This window comes from Camellia sinensis, unplaced genomic scaffold, assembly GCF_055761805.1.
Source record: "Camellia sinensis isolate YWXY unplaced genomic scaffold, ASM5576180v1 Unanchor1, whole genome shotgun sequence".
In the NCBI taxonomy this organism is placed as follows: Eukaryota; Viridiplantae; Streptophyta; class Magnoliopsida; order Ericales; family Theaceae; genus Camellia; species Camellia sinensis.
In genome coordinates, this window is record NW_028128987.1 from 22,653,851 (window position 1) to 22,679,683 (window position 25,833).

Below are 25,833 nucleotides of genomic sequence, written 5' to 3' on the forward strand. Positions count from 1 at the left end.
CCAATGGAGCTATCGAAGCTGCAAACAAAAATATCAAGAGAATTCTGCAGAAGAAAATGGAAACCTGCAGTGACTGGCCAGATAAATTGTCATTTGCACTCTGGGGCTACAGAACCTCAATCCGAACATCTACAAACGCAACCCCCTATTCTCTTGTCTATGGGATGGAGGTTGTTTTGCCAATCGAAATTGAAGTGCCCTCGCTACAAATTATGGCCGAGTTTCAAATAATAGAGGCAAATTGTCAGCAAAGTAGGTTTGAGGAGTTGATGTTGTTTGATGAGAGAAGACTAAGAGCATTGTATCATGTCCAAGGCTACCAACGCTATATTACTAGGGCTTTTAACAAGAAAGTAAAGTTCAGGAATCTTCAAGAAGGGGACATGGTATTGAAAGATAACTGAGCTCCCATTCATGACCTTAGGGGCAAGTTCAAACCTAACTGGATTGGTCCTTACATCATCAAGTCAATCTGGTTATGAGGGGCAGTTATTCTTATGGATTTGGATGGCCTGGAGTTCTCGTAACCAATCAACATGGACAAGTTGAAGAAATATTACTCCTGAGAGGCTCGCTAGGCCGAAAACCCGAAAGGGCGACCTAGGCAAAAGTTAAAGCATAAAAAATTAGAAAAAAAAAAAAAAAAAAAAAACTGAGCTCGCAAGGTTGAAAACCCTAAAGGGCAACTTTGGCAAAAGTTATAGTATAAAAGGAAAGAGTTAATACTTGAGTGAACCTTAACCAAACTACGTAAGGCCTGATTCCCATTTTTGGGATACGTAGACAACTTCATCCTAAAGTTCGGCCGTAAATATCTCCAGTTCAACTGTCCAATCCGTTTTCTTGATCAAGTCATCCTTGTTCATCATCTATTAGTTCAGTTGTGCTTCATATTTCAGGCAGAAAAGCTGAGTACAGAATAGAGGCAATAATATGCAGCGAGGGAGAGTTATGATTTCTTTTGATTCGGAATTATACATCTTGAGGATTGACTCTATGCGTGTTAGGTGGTGATCGTTTTTGAAAATTGTTTTGGAAATTTTTAACAAAAGTTGATTTTGTTCAAAACTTTACCCTTCTACAACTTGGACCATTTTGGGACCGAAAGGAAAATTTTCAGTACTCGCAACTTTAATTTTATTAATTTCAACACAAGTACATTCTCCAACTCTTTGATTCAAATCAAAGTTGTTTTTTACATCTTAAACTTGAAAAGAAAATATCAAATCCATAAAACTAGGGGCACAGCTAAGTCATGTGGCTCTATACCAAAGACGGCCCAACCGCTGCCTCTTTTTGAAGCCAAGTCAAACACTCCTCTGACAAGGTGTAACTGAAACTAATGGCAAGGGCCAGAATCTCTCTTATTCTCCAGGCCACAAGATACCGGGCTAGGTGCGACACATGAACTGGAAATGAAGCAGTGTATTCCATCCCCTCATCTGGTCGTATCTAATCATGCCCAAATTAACGTCGGAACCGGAGAGGAAAATAAAATACGCAATGTGTGAGACCAATCAACTCTACACCTGACTATCGGGACATGCTGTAGCACATCTCTACCAAATTAAGCCAGGGACAACGCTAAGTTATGTTAGCTGCGGACCGGCTGCACATCCAATCACACCATAAACCCTCTGAGGGGAAATCTATTAGCCATTGACGAAAGAAGTAGGCTCGGGCCGAATACTCGGGAAAAGGAGCAGCTACTTATAATTTATCCATGAGCCATACCTGGGAAGGGATGAAAAATAAGAGAGATTAAAGAATAGAGAGGTGTATGATGAGAGAAAAGTAAGGAAAGGGGCTTTAAGAGAAAAACAGAGAATGAGTGTTGAGTGATGTAAGAATCATAAATTAGAAGGGTGGAAAATAATACCTGAAGAAGTAGCGGATTCCCTGTCAGCCGGGTGGTCTCTCCTCGGTGGAAGGCATCTAAACCCATCAAGGTTTCGGCCAGTACCAAACCCATGCAACTTTTACCCTATTTTAGACGTTGAGCTACGTCGATTAACCAGATGCTAACTCCACTGAAACTAGGGGCAATGAGGAATTGTGCAAGAAGGCATAAATAGAGAGCATGTTACAGGCGACCTCGCCAAAGAAGGTCATTCCTGTCTTCAACAACGAAAAATCGATGAACTAAACCAGGGATATCTAGCTCCCCATTATGTACCAAAGACCGAGCCTCATGTAATGTTAACCCACACATCTATCCCAAAGCTTAGGTATAGCCAAAACGGAGCTGCAGTATCATTTCTTCGTCGTGCCGAGACTCCATCAAGGCTTAAAATTCCTTGAGTCTCAGACACACTTCTTGAGATCTGAATTGAAACACATGTGTGATCGGGTTCCAACATCGAACAGTAGCATGTAAGAATGGAAGGCAAAGAGAAGTGCAACTTAGAGGAAACAGGGCATTTTGGCCAAAATCGCGAAAATTCACCTTCTCCGAGCCATCCAAAGTGGCTATCCAGTCTCGGAGCCTATTGTTGCACAATGTCTCCATTTTGAGAGCAAAATATCTAAAACTTGTTATTCTACCAGAAAAACAACATGGGAGCATTATTTATAGAATATGAGAATGAGCAGTGCATGACAGATGGGCAGCACTAACCGTTCTCACATTGAGGCCCGGTCGTGCCTCAGTGAAGCCCGATCATGCATATTTAGGACCGGCCGGGTCTAAACGGTGTTTCAGAATCGATGCAGTTGCAAGAAATGCCAACCTTTGCCTTGACATACCATAGTTGTATCTTAAGTCTTGTTTTGTTTGTACCAAGTGTTTTTTTAGTATTTTCGAGTTGTTTTTATTTTGTTTTCCTGTTATCGAGTTGTATTTCACAATTTTGTCCGGTTATGGGTAGTTATCCGATTCAAATGAATGCAATAGCAAGTTTTATGTAAAGTTATCATGCAAGGATTACGCCATTCATCACATGAAAATATCATTCATCACATTGTGCAAGGAAATCATTCAACAAAAACTTATCTTTTATAACTAGTGGGTCCAATCCCGATCATTGTTTTACAGAGCAATAAAACAAAAGAAATCCTTTAAAACAAAAACAAAAACAAAAACAAAAACAAAAACAAAAACAAAAGCAAAGGGCTCTATCTGAAGCTAGTCTTTAACTACAAAGCAAAAAAAAAAAAAAAACTAAATCAAAAATCATCATCCTCATCAATAGCCCATCCTCTCTCTCTTTCTCCTCGGTTGCAGAGGAGGTGCATCACTATTATCACTAGGGCTGCTAGACTGCAAGTCAACCTCCTCTCCCTTGTCCTCAGGGGTCGTAGACCAGTCAAAAGACACCTCGAAAGATGAGCACTGCCTCGCTCGACCTCTCCCTCGATCGGCTCCCCCTCAACCCCTCACTGGGTCCCGTCTCTGTCTACTGGCTGCGGAAGGTCCTACAGGTACTGCTAGCAGTGACTCAAGCTGAAAAGAGTGCAGGCATTAGTATGACTAACAGGAGTGTATAGTATGGCAATAACAGTAAACTACAGATAGAATGTACCTCGATCCCATGGAAGACTAAGGTAGACTGCCTCCTCCATACCATAAGAAGCAGTTGGTCGATCGTATGAAGAAGGTCATCAACATACGCCCGGGGTACCTACAAAATGAACAAAATCTAAGAAAAGCAGACAAAAATAATAGAGAAGAATGAACAAAAATGGTAGAAAACAAGGTAAAGTCCAATAAGTAAAAGCATAAAGGAATGTGTAGCTGCTCAATGCCAGGGGCAAAAACTAGTCTGCGGTCCCTCTCCTCGATGCACTTAAGCAGGATATGCTCGATCACTCCATCCGGATGCATGTACATGATCTCAATGGGGATCACAGAAAATCCAAGAATGGAAGCAACAGTAGGGGCACCTCCAGCAGGCGCATCACCAGCCACAGCAGCAGCAGTAGCAGCAACCTCCGGCATAGCTCAAGCCACGCCCGGGGTAAGAGGCCCCATCACCCAAGTGTGTAAGAAGGTAGTGAAGTCACCAAGCTCATGATGTCAATCGCCATCCTCGCCCAACATCAAGAGGTCGATCTGAGGACCATCTTGCAGCTCATCCACTACCCTTATAACTAGAGGAGGCGAGTGTGGAATGTCGGGGTCAACGACACCTCGCGTCTGGAGATGAACCTCTCCCCCAGGTAGTAAGCCCGACCGGACCCTCAAATAGAATCCGCATGGTGGAGGCATACCATACCACGACGTAGGTCGTCCTCGATACTTGGGGAGTGCCCGTCTAAGGATGCTAGTCAACTTGTGAAATCAGTGCAGTGTCAAAAATCAGTACAGTGCGGGAAATCAGTCCAGTATGAGAAGTCAATGCAGTATCAGATGTTAGTGCAATGCCAGAATCAGTATAGTGTGAAAAACCAACAGTATGAGAATGACGGTGCAGTGTGGGAAACAGTGCAGTATGCTCATGGTATGTAACAGTCAAAGGCTGGTATTTTGTTATCTGGTATGTAGTGATCGTGTCAAAGAAGTCATGAAAATAAAGGAAATCTCGGTCTACGCTGCGGCGGCACTCAATCGAGAGTTGTAGTACCGTGAGCAAGGTACTGACAACTCTATCGGCCTCACCGGGACCGGAGCCAAAGATGCAAAGTATATGTAAACCCAAAACTGCAAATAAAAAAAGATAGATGAAGCAAATGAGCAGAAAATGAAAATGTGAGGCATACCTCCCAAACTCTCCAATAGCTGCCGAGTGAATCCACCTTGTGGCGGGAGACGGAGCTCATATAGCAGTATAGGATGGCCAAACCAGCGCCACCCCAATTGTACTCTGTCACCTGAGGAAGGTGCACTAGTGCCCTCAAAAGATACAACCCCACAATATTTTCTATGTTCGTAAATAGAGTAGCACCGAGGAGATACATAAGGAGGCCACGGGTGTACTGGGCGACCTCATCTGGAGTAGTGGGCTGAAAGTCGGAGAAGTACTCGAAGAACCAGTTGTACCTCACCATCCCGTGGTTGGTAATGTCTAGGATCGCTCCAAGAAGCTGACGTTGTGTGACTCTCCACTACGTCATGTCAGGATCGCATGGGATCGGGCTGCCAACTCCAACCCGCAAGCCGATGGGCATTACAAAGTCGTACGTGGTCAGAGTCATCTCCCCGATCGATAAGAAATTGAATGAGTATGTGGTGTCCCATCATCTCTCAACCAGGGCCCCATACTACAGTGACTCGGCTCTCATCTGTATAAGCCCTGAGCAGAAGGGTTCGAAGCCAGCTACATCAACTAATGCGCAGACCTCCATGAGCAGTCTCTCATACCAACGCCGAGGTCTGGATATGGATCCGTATCCACCAATCCTCCTAGCTATCACCTACAAATGGAAAATATACGGCATTTAACTGGTGGTCTATTTGTGAGCTTCAACAATGCATCAAAACAAAATGAAAGTTACTTACTGTGGAGGCATTGACGAACAAGTGCTCTGTGGGCTCTCGTAGCAAGATATCCTCGTTTATCCCGAGAATGAGGCCCTCGAATCTCAAAATCCTACTAGAGGGTGGAGCGTGTGTGCGTGGTCGGTATATGGCCGCGTCAAATGGCCTATCAACGAGGGGAGGCAACACGGGAGCGTCCTTCGCCTCCATGTATACGTCTAGGGCAGCCACAATACCAATGGCGAGGTCTAGAATGGGAACTTCGTCACTAGCCATGGAGAAAAATGGAAGAAATGAAGAGAAATCAAGAAAATGTAAGGGGCTAAGCCCTAGGAGAGAGAAAATGAGAGAGGAAAATGAAAACACGAGAGTGAGTCCCCAAAAAACCAAGAAAACTCGTAAGAAATAAGGCAAAAACAATGAGAAACCCAAAAACTTGGCCGAATCAAAATCCAATCGGTTTAAAATGTAGAGGAGAGAAAGGGTTTTGAATAAAAAGTGGCGAGGTTTGTTGATAAACGCAAGGAAAAAAGGAAATCTAGAGAGAAAGGAAAGCTAAAGAGAGAGCGGAAGTGATTTCGAGCAAGAAGGTGTGAGGAAATAAGGTTTGGATTTTTTTTAAACACATAAGTCGCGAGGAAAGGCCAAAACTGCCCCTGCCATTATCGACGCCGGCTGGCTGTTGCAATGCCGGCCGTGCTTCATTAAGGCCCGGCCGGCCCTCAATGACAACACAGTACAGCACAGTTTTGTTCTTTCCCTCTTTCTCTTCCTTTCTGTTATTTATTTCTTGTTTTATGGAGTTGAAAAATAAGAGAGTTCAAAAAAAAAAAAGACAGTAAAAAAAAAAGCAAGATGAAAAACCAAAAAAAATAAGAGAGTTCAAAAGAGAAAGAAACAGTGAAAGAAAAAAAAAAAAAGAAAGGAGAAAACCAAAAATAAAAAATAAAAAGAGAACAAGAAAAGAAAGACAAAAAAAAAAAAGAGAAGAAAGAAGAAAAACAAAAGATAAGAGAGTGAAAAAGAAAATAAGAAATAATAAGAGAGAAAAAATAAAAATAAAAAAAGAAAAAGAAAGGTTTTTGTTTATTTATATATATATATATATATATATTTATTATGTGAACGCATTTGTTTGATTCTTGATTTAATTTGTTTAAAGTTTACTTGTTCAAACTCATTTGTTCAAAGTTTTAATATATTTAAACTATTCCGAGTAGTTTATAATCTGCTTTATCTAAATCATGGTTCATTCTGTTATTATGTTCTGTTGTAACCAGACGATATTGTATGTATGGTTCATTCAAAAGAGTTCCAAGTAAAATCATTCGTGCCACAATAAAATCATCGTCCATTTCACAACCGAATTGAAACACGGTGCACTATGTTCATTGTTTTACCACATGGGTAAATTGGCTTCCACTTTACTACGCCGCTTTGATTGTTTTGATTTTGCGCCTTTCTGTGTAGAGTCCTTGTTTATTTCTAATTCCTACTTATGTGATTTCCTCCTCTCACGTGTGACGCGTTAGGATTGTATCCTTAGTTAAAAACATCGAGTGCGCCAAGTGTTCACACCACTTTTCCTCCTCTCGCATGTGACACGTTAGGATTGTATCCTCGGTTAAAAACATTGGGTGTGCCCGATGTTCACACCACCTTTCCTCCTCTCGCGTATGATGCATTAGGATTGTATCCTCAGTTAAAAACATCTAGTACGTCCGGTGTTCACACCACATTTTCTTCTCTCGCGTGTGTTACATTAGGATTGTATCATCGGTTAGAAGCATCGGGTGCACCCAGTGTTCACAACACCTTTCCTTATCTCGCGTATGACGCGTTAGGATTGTATCCTTGGTTAAAAACATCGGGTGCGGCCGGTGTTCACACCACCTTTCCTCCTCTCGCGTGTGACGCGTTAGGATTGTATCCTCGATTAAAAACAACGGGTGTACCTGGTGTTCACACCACCTTTCCTCCTCTCGCATGTGACCCGTTAGGATTGTATCCTCGATTAAAAACATCAGGTGTGCCCGGTGTTCACCCCACCTTTCCTCCTCTTACGTATGACGCGTTAGGATTGTACCATTGGTTAAAAACATCGGGTGCGCTTGGTGTTCACACCACCTTTCCTCCTCTCATGTGTGACGCGTTAAGATTGTACCCTCGATTAAAAACATGGGGTGTGCCCGGTGTTCACACCACATTTCCTCTTCTCGCGTGTGACGCATTAGGATTGTACCCTCGGTTAAAAACATTGGGTGCGCCCGGTGTTCACACCACATTTCCTCCTCTCGCGTGTGACGTGTCAGGATTGTACCCTTGGTTAAAAAGAGCAGGTGCACCTGTGTGTTCACACTACCTTTCCTCCTCTCGCATATGACGTGTTAAGATTGTATCCTCAGTTAAAAACAACAAGTGCGCCTGTTTGTTCACACTACCTTTCCTTCTCTTGCGTGTGACGCGTGAGGATTGTTTACCTTGGTTAAAAAACATTAGGTGTGCCTATTTGTTTACACCACCTTTCCTCCTCTCGCGTGCAACGCGTTAGGATCTCGGGTGCGCTCGATGGTTACGTCGCCCTTCTCCCTTTCTACATGAGGCGTAGTTAGGTCTGTATTTTTTTACATCCTTTCTACGTGAGATGTAGATTGATTTGTACTTTCTTTGTGTTTTTCACACGAGACGTGCCTGTTTATTCATTTCTTTCCATGTGAAACACGGCGAGGTTTATTTTGCTTTGTTTTGCATTGTCTTTCAAACGTTGCATTATTGTCTAGATTGTTGCATTGTTTCATTACTTCATTTATGTTATGTTTCATTGCATGATCATAAGTTATTTGCTGCATTTCGTTTTTGCATTTTGCCCCGAATTCAATTTTTGCATTTATGTCTTGATTCTTGCCCGAGACTTGCAGCCTTGTCAAATGGGTCATCTCTGGGCTTTGACATTCACTCACGTCACTTTATGACTTTGAGCTCTGTCAAAGAAAGGCAACTGTGGACACCCCATTTTGATCACCTGTAAGGCTCGAGTGTTTTACTCGGAACACTCGATGATGAAAGTGGTATTGTGCATGGTTCGAGGTCTCAACGATTGAGCCTTATTTAAGCTTCGAAACAACCCCAAACCTTGTATATTCCCAATGATCATATCCATTTTTACAACTTGGACCATTTTTGGGATCGTTGTGTCTTTCAGTTTCGTCGTGCCGTCACACCTCTCGGCTCCGATCAATCGAGATCTCCGTCATCCCCAACTCCTTCCTCTCATCCGATATGATTGTGAAGAAACTAAGATCTGTGCAGCGACTCTTCCGTTGGATAAGGCTTGTGGAGATGATCATGATGATGATGGGTGTTGTGAAATTATGCATTGAATATTGATAACTAGCACTATCTGCTCCGATTCTGCCTTCAAGCCTTAACTTGTTAGGGGGGCTCTTGAAAAGAGTCCATTCGAATCAGACTCTGAGAAATTCTTCATATATCATATATATATGTTTTTTTTTTAAAAAAAAAAATTATTTGTTAATTGTTTTGAGTTTGAAACATGTATGAGAGAAATTGAAGTGATGAATATTTCCCCAAATGATCGAAATTGAAATTACCGAGCACTATTCTCTTTTAGAGAAAAATCCAAGCTAGGATATTCTAATCCATCTCTCTTTTTTTATATATACATTTATGTGCGTATATATATATATATATATATATCTAATGCTTATGGATTCTATCTTGATATGTTTCTGTTTCCGATCATGATGATGATAATGATTATCGATTGATTCATCGTCTACCCCAAGTAGTTGTAGACGGTTGTTCTTCAAACCGCCCTCCTTTTTGCTTGTGGATTCTATTTTGATTTGTTTCTATTTCCAATCATGATGATGATAATGATGATTGATTGATTCGTCGTCTACCCCAAGCATCTTTCTCTTTTTTCTTTTTCTTTTTTTATTGTAACAGATAGCGACAAAAATACTTTTTGTGTGTGTGTGTATGTGTTGTTGTTGAAATGTTTATATTTGTTCAAATTTTTTAGTTGTTGTTGTTGTTGTTGTTCAAATTTTGAACAATGGAGAGTTATTGATGATGATAGAAAAAAATTAAATAGATAGGGTTTTGTATGGCTCTGTATTGCAACAGATAGAGGTTGGTTTGGCTTTGTATTTCAATAGATAAAATTTGGTTTGGCTTACTATTTCAACAGATAAGATTTGGTAAAAAAAAATTGAAGAGATAGAATTTTGACAGATAAAATTCAATGAAAAATTTGAACTAATAATAAAATTTCGAGAGATATTTGAACAAATAGACAAAAAAATTTGAACAAATAGACAAAAAATTTGAATAGATAGGTATAAATTTGAACAAATAGTTAACGAAAAGTCAAACAGATAAAAAAAAGTCAAAGGGTAAAATTAAAAATAAAATGTCGTCCAGAACTTTTCACCAAACTATTTCCCAAAGTGTGAATTTCTCACTATAAATAAAATAAAATAAAATAAAATAATAATAATAATAATAAAACCATTGGACAAATGCCTTAGATTTTCTATAGTAGATTTTTGACAAATTTTCTCCTATAAATTTTCTTCACGAACTTATTGATTTATCAATAAAAATCCTACTTTTTTTTCCGGTTCTATTAAATAAAAAATTATATTTGTTTTTTTTTTAAAAAAAGTGAGGTTTGATATACTCCACATGATGGTGGCCAATGGAGTGGTAAAGGAAATTAGGGGTCTTTTCCCAAACTAAACCCCTACACTATTTTATTTTTCAAACTAAGTCTAGTTTGGCCGAATTTCCCAAACTAAGCTGAAACATATTTACTAAACACGCTTTCAGTATTTTTGTGGTCCAGACAAACAAAATAAACAAAATTATGAAAGCGTGTTTAGAAAATGCGCTTTTAATTAAGGTCTCACGGTTACAAATCGCACGTTTATTAATTATCGCGTTAATTAATAAAACGCAATTAAAAAACGTACAACATGAAAACGTGTTTTGAAAACATGCTTTCAATAAATAAAAAATAATTAATTAATTAATTTTACACCCACATCACTCACACTCACATCACTCCACTCACTTTCTCTCTTTCACACACATTCACACACACTTATAATAAATAAATAAAAATAAAAATAATTAATTGTATTCAATATATTTATTTTAATAAAACTTATATAATTTTTAATATATATAAATTTTATTTTATAAAATTGAGACCAATATTAAATATGTATATATATATATATATATAATAATTTACAATAGCAAATAATAATCAACTATATACAATGATCATTTTTTTTATTTTAATTCTTAATTTTTTTTTATTTTAAGATTTAGGATTTAGGGTTTAATTCTTTTTTTATTTTATTTTAGGGTTTAGGGATAAAATTTATTTATTTTTATTTTAAGGTTTAGGATTTAGGATTTAGGATTTAGAATTTATAGTTTAATTCTTAAAATTTATTTTTTTCTTTTAGAGTTTAGGGTTTAATTCTTAAAATTTTTTATTTTTTTATTTTAGGATTTAGGGTTTAATTCTTAAAATTTATTTATTTTTATTTTAGGGTTTAGGATTTAAGGTTTAGGGCAAAGTGTAATTTATGATGCCAAAAAACATAGTAAGAACATAAAAAAAAAAAAAAAGAAGATAAATTTGTGTCATTCTAAGGACGATAAAAAACACAATAGGGGGTCACAGCAATGACCCCGTGGCCATAAACAATAAAATAAGGCTCAGCGTCAGACATCACACACACTCACACTCTTTTCTCTCTCTCTCTCTCTCTCTCTGACGAACTTACACCCACATCACTCCACTCTCCCTCTTTCACACACACTTATAATAAATAAATAAAAATAAAAATAATTAATTTTATTGATTATATTTATTTTAATAAAAATATATAATTTTTAATATATATAAATTTTATTTTTATAAAATCAATACCAATAAAAAGATATCAATCATATTTTTAAAATGAGACCAATATTAAATATATATATATAATAATAATAATTACTTTGTGCCAAATATTTTTTGTTTTTAAATTCTCAATTTTGAAGATAAATATTTATATTGACATAAAACGGCTATAGGAAAACCGTTTTATAATACGGCTTTAGCAAAGCCATTTTTAAAAAAATGTTTGTTTTTTTGGTTTGTTAGTGTTGGTTTTGGTTGAATACACGTTTTTGCCCTGCTCCCCAGTCCAACACATACAAACGAAGTCGAAGAGAAAGGAAGAAAGACGAAGGTAGTGCACAACGGAGGAGGGTAATCACTTTTTTGGTTATCACTGTTGAACAGATGAATGAGTTCAGAGATCTTGTTTGTTCCCTTAAATATTTGTTGTCAAGAAATATTTAAATGAAACTTCACACAACATATACAAAGTATCTAATTTGCTAATTACTACTACGAACAAGGAAACAAAATAAAGGTATAACTATAACACTTATAACACTTTAGAACAACGTAACTAGTTCAAACATAAGTATCTTACAAAAATAATTTGTGGAAACATTCAACATAACACAGTACATAAAATAAAGCGACGAGTACAATACTTAACAATTACATAGACAAATATTAGACAAACCTTTCACAAACTCATTGCCGGAAGAGTTATTTTAACACACACAGTACATAATTATAGATAACATATAATTTAGTAAACAGATAGACGCCTAATCCTCGCTCAAATCGGCAATCTCAAAGTCCGAACAATTTAAGAGCTCAGGGTTAGAGAGAAGTGTAGGATCCTCCTTGATCGCCTCAATATTTGGAGTTGTTCCTTTCTTCTTGGCATCTGACTTAAGTATAGATAGTTTCATATCGCGGGCTAACCTACGACACATTTGAGAAATCTCACGTCGAAGTCTTTCACATAGTCGATCAACATTATCTGGATCTTCCTTTTGGATTTCAACTGAACGTGCTTTTGGCGCCTTCAGTTGATTTTCTTGACATAATCTTTCCATTTGCACTTGCTCTATAAATAGTGTAGGCCACTTCAGAAGTGTAGCGTCTGCTAAACCATATATTGTTTGATTATCAGATGGATCCTCCACAAAACCACATGGATCTCAATAGTACATGGGCATGACAAAATGTCACTTCCCAAACCTATCATGATAAGTACAATAGGCATCTAACAAAGCAAATGGTGTTTTATCTTCAGCATCGCCACTTCCCCTTCCCGTTTCTCTTCATCGGCGTGAACTCTCACCTCTTTCGAAGTTCCTACCCCCTACGAGTCCCCTTCCCGTTCCTCTTCCTCGTCGTGAACTCTCACCTCTGCAATTCCTATCCCCTGTCGTGAATCTATACTCTATTTGATTTTTTCTCAATAAATGAACAATAGTTTCCTAGGGCGAACTGAGTGGAAAGGTTGTGTGTTTACCTTCATTTCTTTAGTCCTTTATATAGTTGTTTGTCAACACTATTGTCAAGTGGTCGTATTAATGTGACTTAGATGAGTTCTAAAATGCAAGAAAAAAACAAAGCATCTAAGTCGCGCTGCACAAAGTCACATGCCATTAAAAGCCCACATTTACCAACACATCTTTATGAGTTGTCATTGTAAGGAATAAATAATCAATGCTAAACACGCTCCACACAATCAGTACTTCAATCGTCACTCGAAAGTGACTACTCACTTTTTCAAAAAAGACCAATCATCCGTACGCTGTTTACTGTGGCCATGTGAACTTGGCCATTTCATTGAGTCCTTTAATTTATTACGTCTGTTAAAGTCACTGCATCACTAAGAAATGTTGGATGTATCACTGCGACGACTTTGACGAGACTACTCACTGTATGAAAAAAACAAGAAGTCGTACCATAGCTACTGTGCCCATGTGAGCTTCAGCAATTCATAACGGGATGAGGGGGTGTCAGAACAAAATAACAAAACAATTAGACCCTTTGTGACCCTATGCAGCTTCAAATAGATTGATAAATCTTGAAGCGAAAATATTATAGAGTTGGAATATATTGAAGATTAATTTGTAGTAGAGTACTTATAGATGGGTTTTGGATGTATAGAACTTGAAAGTGTTACAGATAAAAACTAGCCTAGTATCCAAACAAGAACAACAACGACTTAAATCAACACATAGTTAACTAAAAATTTGAGAAAAATCATTAAAAAGTAGTTCAAAGAGATTTTAAGAGTAGTTAATACAGCAACAATTCAAGAAAATCAAGGAAGTGGAACAAGTTAAAAGATATCTGCCGAACTGAAGAATCCAAACCCCATCATGTACATCTAAATAAGCTCACAATACCTACAAAAGATAGAGAAATTAAATTGAAATTGAATTGGTGAAATTTCTCCAATTAAATTAAATTAAATATGTAAGGTGAAAAGTGAAATTAAATATATTGTCAAGGCAAAATAAATTGAATTAAATTTGTAAGCAGAAAAGTGAAATTAAATTTCTAAGCGGATTTGAACTTTACTTAAAACCTTTAGATATGCACTGAGTAGTCAATAAAAGTCGAAGTGACAACTCCTATAAAGCTGATGCATAGTTGTTCAGGTCATAAAGGTTGACGTGACAACTCTTTTACAATAATTTTAAACATACAGCTACCATGTGAAACCTCCTAAAGTATGACAAGTCACTGTCGGCATGTGAGTTTAGAGTTTATAAGACATGAATTCCTGCGTCTATTTCCATTTTGAATTTGTGCATGTTGCAACAACTGTGCATATGTAGTATAAAAATATTGCATCAAAGTTTTATAGATATATTGAGAGATATCATCATGAGATATACGGTGGTTGATCTATATTCAGCAACGAGTTGCCATTAGGTTGCAGATGGAGATGAATTTCAATACCCATTAAATCCAAATTTGCGTTACTTACATACCACTGTTAATACCATGAGAGCTGAGTGGGAATTTCGCATAACTCGAACAAGCGTTCTCGTTGAGCTATGTCGTGAAGTTAATGTTAAATTTCCTTGACGGTTAGCCATGTGTATGCCAATTGACACTCCACTGTTGTTGCAAAAGGCATTGCATCATATCCGCGACGAAGTTAATCGCATGACCCAACGTTTGCAAAGGTCTAAACTAATGAAGACCACAAATAAGCGTGCCGAAGATGGGTTAATGGATGATGCGCACCAATACTTCACTTGAAGCATGGATGCTATGTATGAATTTCACATTGAGATGTCAGATGATGAAGATAATGAATGAAATTGATTGGATGAATGACCAAACCATTTCTCTTGTAATAGCTCTCTAATGCGTATCCACGACTTATCAATGAAGGGAGAAATGTCAATAGTTTTTGAATAGTTCTTGTAATTCTACAAATAACAATTACCTTTACTTTCTCTCCGTTATTGTTATTTTGAAGACCGCTTATTGAAAGTGTGTTCCAAGTTTAGTGAAAGTGAAAGAATATATATAGATTGTTACATTTTATTAATTTGATTTTTATTTTCTACATAATGTTTGGTTTATGGAATTTTTAGATTTCATTTCATTGATTCGCCAATCTTCCTGGTGACTAACAAGTTTGTTTGTACAATTTTCAGAATTTGTATATCAATTTCTCAAAAAATTAATTTAGATTACATGTGATAACATATCAAATGTTAATGTCATTTGATTTGTTCATCCATTTTGTGCATGTCTTAATAAATAATAATGATTACTTAAAAAGAATTTTTTAAGTAAACCTAAATAATTAATGAGGTAATACAAGAGTTGATGTCCTATAACACGCCAAAAAAAAATAATTTAAATATAAGTAAACCTATGAAATTTACGGTTCAACCACTTAAACAGCACAGACAATAAAATTAATAAGCTTAATTATTTCCAAACTTTCAAAGTTAACAAAAGGAAAAATCAAATGCTACTTACGGGCTAAGACAATGTATGTCCGTAATTAAGGGATTTGATCTCTTAATTTATGTTCATTTGTGGGAGAAACTCTGGTATTTCCCGTGACAATACCCCAAAAAATAGCACTTGAATCTCTCTGGGCCTTTGTTATAATCAAGCAAAATATTGGAGTATAAAATATTAGAAGAAATGATCATATCATATAGCAATATCATTATTCAAAATACATTATAAGCGATGCAAACATTTGAGAAAAAAATATAATATATAAATAATTTAGAAAAGTTCTATAATACATCTCAAAAAAATGGGGTACCACTGGATTGAACTCACATTCCTTTGGAAAAAAATTGATTATCACTTTGGCAAAAGCTATGTACCACTAGATTGAAATTCACAAAACCCTAGCTCTAACCCTCTCTAAACCCCAATTTGAATTCACAGAACCCTAACCCTAACCCACATTGGTATCTTCCAAACTTCCTCCCTTACTATTCTACCCACATTCGCATTTTTACAAATGAAATCAACATAAATAAAATTCAAACTGAGAAAGAGAGAGAGACAGCGCCAACATACCTGCGAGAGAGACGAGCTGCGAGAGAGACGAGCTCAGAGAGAGAGAGGAAGGTGCAGCGAGTGACAGAGAGAGGGAGAGTCACTGCGAGCGACCCACAGAAAGAGAGAGAGAGTAGAGAGCGATAGAGAGAGGGAGAGTGATTGTGAGCGACAGAGGGAGGAAGGTTGCCTCTAGTCGGGGTTTTGGGGGAAAAGAAAGAGAGGAGGTAGAAAGCGTGGTTGCAAATGAGGAGGGGGACCATTTTATAATGACTTTCTGTTAAAAACGTGTTTTCAAATCACATGATCATTATCTGAAAGTGTTAATAGTAACAACGCTTTCTTAAGTAAAGGCGTGTTTTCTAACAATACTTTCATAACTTCACTGCCTGAGCCAGAAACATGCTGAAAACGTGTTCTTAGTTTGAGAAATTCGGTCAAACTAGACTTAGGCCTCGTTTGGGAACAAACATTTTTAGTAACTTTTTAATTTTTTGGCTAAAACATGATGTAAAAAAAATTAGTATGTTTGGAATGACTTTTTGACTTTTTATGAAAAAATATATAAAAAGTAGAGAGAAAATGAAATTTTTATTTTTTTGATATGAGTTATTAACTTTTTAATAACTTTTTAATTTTTTAATTAAAATAACCACTTAACAAACGAGGCCTTAATTTGAAAAATAACTTAGTATGTTAGTATAGGAGTTTAGTTTGGGAAAAACCCCCGAAAATTAGAGTGACCCTCATTTTCCCGCCATGTGACTTTCCCGGCAAATCGTGACCCTCTCTTTTTCTCTTCCAATCTGTTTCAATTTGTATCTAGGTTTTTGTTGTTACTCATTTCCAAACTCACATCCATACCTCTCTCTCTACCCCCAAAAATCCCACCCTCGATTTTATATTTTCTCCAAGGGTTTCTTGTGAACCAATCTGTGGAAAAGGAAATCCAAAATCGAATTCTTCTAACTTAATTGTTGTTGGTGTTGTTGTTGAAGCAGAATCATGACGTCTTTGTCGTGGAGACACCACACTCTGATTCAAGCTCTGCTGTCGCGTGGTCCTCTCAAGGACCAAGAATTCCACTCCATCTTTTCCGGTGTTACTGGCAAAACCCCAGGTCTCTCTCTCGCCCTCTCTTCCAATCTGTATCTTAGATTTCACCTACCTACTCTTGTTTTGTAGAAACTTTATTTTGACTATGATTGCCACAAGTCCATTATTCAGCTTTATTTTGTGTATTTGAAGAAGATCAACTAACTAGACATTTTTTTATTTGATTTTTTTTTTTTTTGGGTTAATATAATTTATATAGAGTTAACTGTGCAGATATTTTTAGGTGCAAAAATCGCAACTTGAATGGGTGTCATTGTTGTCCTCATGTTTTTATTTATTTTTTATTTAATTCCATTGGTCTGTTGTTTGATAATTTTATTTTTTTAATTTCCCTGCTTTAGTGCCCTATTGTAAGGTTTATAATTGGGAACCAAAAAGTTTTTAGTTGTATGCTTTTGGACTCTGGGATTGTAGGTTACCAATTCCAGGCCACTGCTTGAATGATTTCAAACATTCAGACCTGGAGCCAGGATTTTGGCTTAGAGTGGGCAGCATTAAGCCATAAAATTATGTATTTCATGTAAAAATACCAATAAATACACCTGAAAAGAAAGAAGCCTATATGTATTATGTTATGTTATATCATAAATATTTAAATATCAAATTTAGCAAATAAAAGTTTAATTTAATTTCATAAAATACTCCATAACACTCCATCCATCTAGAAAGAACCAACAAGTTTTATTTTTCACACAGTACACTCTTGCCGAATTGTAACAATGTTGGATGATTTCATGAAAAAAAAAAATCAACATTGTCATGTGTCAAACAATGAGCAAGGGTCATTTATGCCAAACATCGGTTCACTATCAGATTCTGCCCAAACAACAAAGAGCAAAATCAGGGCAAGCAAGAGTGAGCCCAAAGCTGAACTGCCCCGTGTTGTTCCTAATAGTGCATCATGACTGCAGAATATGCCAACCATTTAAACATAGACCACAAAATCTCACAAAACACAAGATTCAAAGACAAACAATAAAGCCTAAAAAAAATACAATCAATCGAAATGGCATGTGCAGTGTGTACAACTCACAAAATCTATAAACGGAGATCAAATAATACAAATGAGTGTGAAATAATATAAAGTAGGATTTTTTTGGCATAATGAAAATTTTCTGATAGGTTTAAATTTAAAATTTATCCAGGAAAAAGAAAATAAAATCAACTATAAATCTCATTTTTGTACGAATAATTAAAAAAGACATGGATTCTTTATGTTTTTATTTTTATTTTTTTCTCATTTTCTTAATTCAAGCAAAATTTTTTTTTTTTTTTGGGGGGGGGGGAATCAACTTCTTTCACTGCATTTTGAATATCTTTTTCCATCTAAAATTCTAGATTCAAACATAGGTATTAAAGGAAAAAATTATAGGGATTTTGTTAAAAAGAGAAAAGAAAAGAGGGGTTTCAAAGATTTAGGTGGTATATATGAAATGTAAGGGGGAAAATTGAATTAAGTTATTACAAGAATGGGTAAAAATAAAGGTTTACAAAGTTTGAGAGGGGGTAGCTGCTCCCAGACTCCTGGTGACTCCGTTACTGCAGTCTGTAGACACTAGCCATTTTCTTTTTGCTTGCATTTGTGTGTGCCTAGGAAGCACGGGTGCGGGTATGGGTATAGGTACATTGATACAGCAAAATTAGACAAAAATAGGATACGGGTATGACTAGGGTATGCCCAAAACATAAATGTTTTCATAGTTTGAGTAGTGCATGGTATATAACAATTAGAAAGACGAATGTAAAAAATAAATGAAATAACAATTAGAAAAATAGAGAACAATTGATTTGAGGATGGAGAAAACAAATATGAAGATGGGTACTCCAAGAGAGAGGACTGTTAAAAAAAGTAGAGAGGAAGCCAAAAAAGAACTCCTAGTATTTTAATTTTTTTGATAATTTCAAAAATATACTGTATGTTTAATTTTTTAAAAATACGCACAATATGCTTGTTCTACTATATTTTTAAAAAATTACATATATGCCCCGATGTACCCACAAAAGAACCCAAAAGGAACCTATCCCATACTTGAAACATACCCACACCGTATTCAAAACATATCGATCTCGTATCCAAGATGTTACTCCCCAATTTTCAAAGAGTAGGCGGAAACTAATTAACCTAAGCGTGAGGTTTTTAAGTGAGCTCCATTTATTACTTAATTCATTCTCAAAATCACTTTCCTTAGCCAATTCTCATTTGATTATAAAAATGTGGTTTACCTCGTAAAATGTGCCTGTTATCATTTTCTTAAACTTAAGCAAAATTTAAATGACAAAAGAAGTTTTTCGGGATATAACTGACTAGCCTTGGGAAATGTGTATAATTTATTATTTTTTATAGAAATAATAATTAAATGTTTTTGAAAAGCATGTGAAACACTCAATTACATAATGTATTCCCAGAAAGTGAAATGCAACATAATATAATAGAGGAAATGTTTAAATTACAGTCCCGAGATTAATTAATGCAAATAATTTGACAAAAATGTATGAAGGCACGCAGGCCTAATTAACCTAGGGTCTAAACTTAACAAAATAAACTACGTTCTGACACTCACAACAGCGGGCGTCCATCAGTATCTACACAATGCAGGGGGGTGAGTAATGACACTCGCCCGACAATAATCTCATAGCTACATTATTAAGCATGCGGGTACAGTGATAGAATATATAATGCAATGGACATGTTTGATCTCATAAACACATACCATGTCTAAACCGCAAATAAATACCTACTAGGTCCTAGCCTGAGCATGCCCCAGGCTCCCTCTGAGCCGCATGGCAGAAAATCCATACCGACCTCTCCACAGAGGCTACTATTCCTCTCAACTGTGCAATCAATGTTTGGGATTCTAACCCGCAAATAGTTGGATCTATTATCTCCTCAAGCGTATTGGACCACAATATCGGCTATAAGCCTATAACCCGGGCCAAGCCCATAAAATCAATAATACCGGGACACGCCCGAAAAGCAAGTAAAGTATAGTAAATACAAACACCAGTTATTTAATAATTAAGTTCCACTTTTCTACACTTTGAATATTTTTCAACACTAGCCACTTTCTCAACAATTCCTCTTTCTAGCTAATTTTATCCAATTGCCCCTATGACTATAATAGTACATATACTGTAAGCATTACCATTTGTTCTATTAAGTCCCAAATCATTAAATAATTCAATTAAGTCACTAAACTAACTTAATCATAAAATAATCATTAAAATGTATATTTAATGAAACTAGCAAGTAAACTAAATTGAAATTTATAAAAAAAATATCAAATCACTATCAAATCAAACCATCTTTTAAACTAAGTCAAATTATTCCATTATTAATCTAACTAAACTATTTTCTCCAATTTTTCAACAATTTAAATTTAAATAATTCAAAAAAAAATTCAAAGTTGTTCAAATCTCATGTTCTTTATATCAATAGTCTTTTAATATGCCATAAGGTACACTTTTTAATGTTTGACATGAAAACCCTAAATTAATTAAATAATGATTATTTATTTATTTATTTATAGAAGACATGACAATATTATACTCAAAATTTATGAAATCATGCAACACTATCAATCTTAAGGATTTCATAATGATAACTCAACTCTAGTTTAAAAATGAGTTATTAAGCATGAAACAAAGCTTGAATAGGAATTTAGCTTAACACATTCAAAACATGGATTAATGGAGCATTAGTTTCATGGATTGAAATATATATGAAACAAATCATGAATACAAAACTAACTCATACTTTTCATGCTTGAAATCATACTATTAGTTAAAAAAATAGAAACCCCAACATGCTTCTAATGGAGATGTGAGAAGACCCCTACCTTTAACGAAGCTTTTTGTCTCACCTGAAAGCCTAACAACAAATAATTTAATATATGTAATAATTCATACTAAATCATTAATTAATTTTATCAATCCAAAGGCATATAATCAATCTTAAATAAGACAAAATAATCACAAAGCTCCATTCAAATAGATATTTCGATAATCAAGTTTATATATTTCTTAACACACTTAGCAAAAGTAAGCTAATACATTATTCTTTGATGTTGTGTAAGGTGTAAGAACTTGTGTAAGCAAAAGTAAGAATTCCCCCAAGGTGCTAATCTAACAACTAACCATTGACTTTCGCTAATCGGAAAAAAAAAGGTTTTTGAAAAAAGAAAAAGACGGACTTTTGGAGAGAGATGAAGAAGGTTTCGGTCAAGATGCTTGGAGGATCTCAAAATTGTTCAAAATTGATTTATTAAACTTTTTCCTTTATCCCTCCAAAGTCTTAACTCAAATCTGTACAAACTAATACAATTTTTGTACGTTTTCTGTACTAGAATTTAACAAAATTTGCAAGGACAAGTAATAATAATAAAATATACACAAATAACACACAATTAGTAATTATAGGGCTCGAAGAGTCCATCTCTCAAATCTCAAGTCGGATAGGGCCCATATGCATGCATAACGAGACAATCTATGTATTGAGATTTTCGATTCACCAGAATATCTCCAAATTAACTAATAACAGTCTACAAGCATAAAAGCATTTGATACCAAGCCTGGTGAGTCTATCTCTCGAAACTTATGCCGATTCAGATTCAAGTGCACATAAATTGAGATAAACATATGTGTGGAAAGTTGAACGACGAAAGTCTAAATTAAAAAGATTAGGGAAATTGATGGGTTTAATTTTTTTTTATTTTTATCAACAACAAACGACTTTATTGATAAATCAAAAAAGGAAGCGAGGATGAGGCATCCTCTTACAAAAGGAAAAAGAGAAAACAAAGAGCAAAACCCTAATAAGATAATCTCAGGCAAAATCCTACATATCACGCACTGTCAACCAATCTCTAACTAACAAAAAAAGTGGGACCCCCTTAAATAAAGAATTCCTTAAAACCCAAAAAGAAGTTAAGTGGCAAACACTATCCCACAAACAATTCACCTCCCGGACCTTATCTTCAAACAACCTCGCATTTCTTTCCATCTATAGAACCCAAAAAGTTGCAAAGACAGCACAAGACCATAGCATTTTGGCCTTCGATCCTCCAAAAGTGCGAAAGTCAACTCGGAGCATATGCGCACTCCCTTTTAGGGCTACTCACATAACATTTCCCAACAAAAATAATCTGTGCCATAAATTCAAAGCAATTGGGCAATGCATAAACAAATGATCCACTGATTCCCCATTCTTACAATATAGAATGCACTACTGAGGATTTAGAAAGTGATTAGGTCTCCATTCTGCTATGTATCATTTGTCAAAATATCTCCATGAACCAAGGCCCACATGAACACCTTCACCTTTAGAGGAGCACAAGTCTTCTAAATTCTTTTGCAAAAGGAAACTGAGGAAAATAAGGAGTATTGATGATTTTATCAAAAAAAGACTTACAAGAAAATATCAACGATAAATGAAGAGCCCAAATCCTCTTGTCCTCCAAAAGAGGAGGCAAAGAAAAACTATCAATTTTGGACAACAAAGAAGTCAATTGTGAAGCCTCCTTATCATTAAGATTCCTAGAAAAATCAAAATTCTAGGAAATTGGAGTCAAAAGTGAACAAGTCATGGAAGCAATAGAAGAGTTATGAGATCGAGCCATTCTATAGAGATGTGGAAAATCAGAAGCAAAAGAAGATTGACCCATCCAAACATCCTCCCAAAATGAACAATTTTCCTATTGCCACCCTTATAGAAAGATGACGAGACCAACATGTGTAGATTTGATAAATTGATTTCCAAGAAGTGAGACAGTTAACCCTCAGAACCACCTGTGAATCCCTACCATTGTCTTAAGCCTCATACATGCTTCTAATAACCGAATGCCATAGTGAATCACTCTCAAGTGGAAACTTGCATAATCACTTGCCAAGAAGGGCCATGTTCCTAGCCAAAATGTTACCAATAGCCAAACCCTCCTTCTCCTTAGGTAACGAAACTAAATCCCAATTCACCAGGTGATCCTTTTTCCCCTCATCCTTGCCCTCCCAAAGAAAATCCCTCATCAACTTTTGAAGTGCCCTTGCCACCTTATTCAGAATCTTGAACAAAGATAAGAAATAAATAGGAATACTACTCAAAACCGTCTTAACCAATGTGTATCTACCCCTATGTGACAATAAAGCCTTACTCCACCCTTCCAACCTCTTGCCAATCTTTTCCACAACTGGATTCCAAAAAGCTTCACTCTAGGATTGCCCTCCAATGGAAGACTTAAATACTTAAACGGAAGTGACTTATACCACATCCTAAAAGTGCCGCCTTATTTTGAAGCTGATCTTGTTGCATATTAATGCCCACTATATAGCTTTTCTCCAAATTAACCTTGAGCCCTGAGATTATCCCAAAAAGTCTCAAAATAGAATAAAGGTGAACTATCTGACTTTCATCCGCTGAAGAGAAAAATATGGTATCATCCACGTATTGCAAATGTGTCACACTAACTCTATCCCCCCGCCCCCCCTCCCTCCCCACCTCCAATCCCTCAAAAAGACCTTCTTTAGCTCTATCAACCATCCTTCCCAGTACGTCAGCCACCAAAATAAAAAGAAAAGGAGTTAGTGGGTCCTGTTGTTGTAACCCTCACGAAGCCTTGAAGCAATCCCTTGGTTTACCATTATGACATATTGCACGTTGACAAACATCCCTAATCCAAGATCTCCACCGCCCACCATAACTCTTCTTGCCTCAAAAAGACCTTCTTTAGCTCTATCAACCATCCTTCCCAGTATGTCAGCCACCAAAATAAAAAGAAAAGGAGATAGTGGGTCCTCTTGTTGTAACCCTCACGAAGCCTTGAAGCAATCCCCTGGTTTACCATTATTGCACGTTGACAAACATCTACTAATTCAAGATCTCCACCGCCCACCATAACTCTTCTTGCCCATTACATAATACAAAAACTGTCAATCCACATGGTCATATGCCTTCTCGAAGTCCACCTTAAAAATAAGTCTCTCCTTCCCTAGACTTCTATATTCCTTCACTACTTCATTTGCCATTAAGGCTATATCTAGGATTTGTCTTCCTTTCACAAAAGCCCCTTGCGCCACAGACATAGTCTCCCCCAAAGAAATCCTTAGTCTTTTTGATAAAACATTCCCTACAATCTTATAAAGTAATGTGACTAAACTGATGGGCTTAAAATCTCAAATTCTTACAACATTCACTTTTTAAGGAATTAAACAAATGAAAGTGGCATTTGAGCTCAAATTAACAACCCCCGACTCATGAAATTTTGAAAAAACTCCCAACAAATCCCCTTTCACCACCTTCCAACAGTCCTGAAAGATGATCATGGAAAAACCGTCCGGACCTAGAGCTTTGTCTCTTTCACAATCGAAGACTACCTCCCAAATCTCCATTTCGTCAAATGACCTTTCAAGCCACGATGCAATTGTCTGATCAATGGGAACCACTCCCCGGTCTATTCAACTCCTCCTTTGAATAAAGCTTAGAATAGAAGCCATAAATTCCACTAACAATCTAATTCTCCCTTTCCTCCACTACCCCTAGGCTCACTTCTAATCTCTTGATGAACATCTTCTTTCTTTTCCCATCTGCCACCCTATGAATTTTTTTTGAATTCACATCCCCTTCCTTCAACCATTTGACCTTTGCTTTTTGAGCCCAAGATATTTGCTCCCTAAAACCAACTCTTCCAATTTCAATCTCAACTCAAATCTTTCCCTCTTAATTGACTCAGCTAAACCCCCTGCAACTCGAAGCAATCTAGCTCTTCGATTATGCTCACCACCTCTTTCTTTGAAAACTCCAAATTCCCAAAAACCTCCCTACTCTAGCTTTTCACATTCTCCTTGACCATCTTCAACTTTCTTATAAATTTAAAACCTTCTCATCGATAACAACTAGCATTGGCCCACTATTCCTCAAAATTTCATTCAAAAGATGGATGCTCTAGCCACATGTTCTCAAATCTGAAAGGCATCAGTCCCTACTTTAATGGGCAACTTTCTATCACAATAAGACAATAATCTGAAATTAATTTAGGTAGCGATTCCTACCTTAAATTGGAAAAAACCCTTCTCACCCCAAGGAATATAAAAATCTATCCAGCCTACAACACACTAAATTTTCTTGCACATTAGACCATATAAATCTTGTATTACACAAAGGAGGATCCACCAACTCGTATTCTCTTATAAACAAATCAAAGTCCCTCATACCCCTAGTAGATCTAATCCCATTGAGATTTTCTGCACTCTTCCTAACCACATTAAAATCTCTCCCTAAACACCAATTTAGGGAACACAACCCAAATAACCCATATAGCTCCTCCCAAAAATCCCTTCTCCTAGAAGGCCTATTAGGTCCATAAACCCTAGTCAAACACCACTCTGTACTGTCAAGATTCCTAAACCTAATTGATAGTGAAAACTCCCCCAATATAGTTTCTTACTCAGAAACAACTCTCTTATCTCACACAACCAAAATGTCCCCCTATCTACCAACTGAAGGCAAACAAACCCATCTCCTACGTTAACTCCCCAAAGACTTTTCATGAACCTTCTATCACACACTTCTACTTTAAATTCTTGAAAAACAACTATGTCCGGTTGATGACTCCTTAGAAAATCCTTAATAACACTCCTCTTTCTCTGAGAACCCAACCCCTTACATTTCAATTAATAATCTTTATTGGGAAACATTTTCACCCCTTACCTCCTCTCGCCTCCCCTCATAATTAACTGAACTTGCTAAATTCCTTAGTTCCCTTGCCCCCTTTTTGCTACTCTCTCCTACCTTTCTAACAGCTTTCTCCTTTGTGATCCTATTATTCTTACTAAATGGTCCAGGAGTCCCCTTGAGTTTTAC

The 25,833-nt window shown here is 36.5% G+C and overlaps 1 protein-coding gene and 1 non-coding gene across 3 annotated transcripts in view; both read left to right on the forward strand.

Moving 5' to 3' along the window:
* The first annotated feature begins 8,982 nt into the window (after positions 1 to 8,982).
* LOC145814375 (small nucleolar RNA Z103) lies at positions 8,983 to 9,079 on the forward strand. Its single transcript, XR_014357671.1, has one exon. It is a non-coding gene; the product is annotated as a small nucleolar RNA Z103 (small nucleolar RNA).
* Positions 9,080 to 16,557: 7,478 nt separating this feature from the next.
* Positions 16,558 to 25,833, forward strand: part of LOC114279614 (uncharacterized) — a 49,386-nt gene continuing 40,110 nt past the window's right edge. The window contains exon 1 of one of the 2 annotated variants that reach the window (XM_082910847.1): positions 16,558 to 16,989. In XM_082910847.1, coding sequence (XP_082766973.1) covers positions 16,875 to 16,989 — 115 coding nt within the window. In that variant the 5' untranslated portion in view covers positions 16,558 to 16,874. The remainder of the gene's footprint in view (positions 16,990 to 25,833) is intronic. The other variant, XM_082910846.1, reaches the window with a different exon arrangement.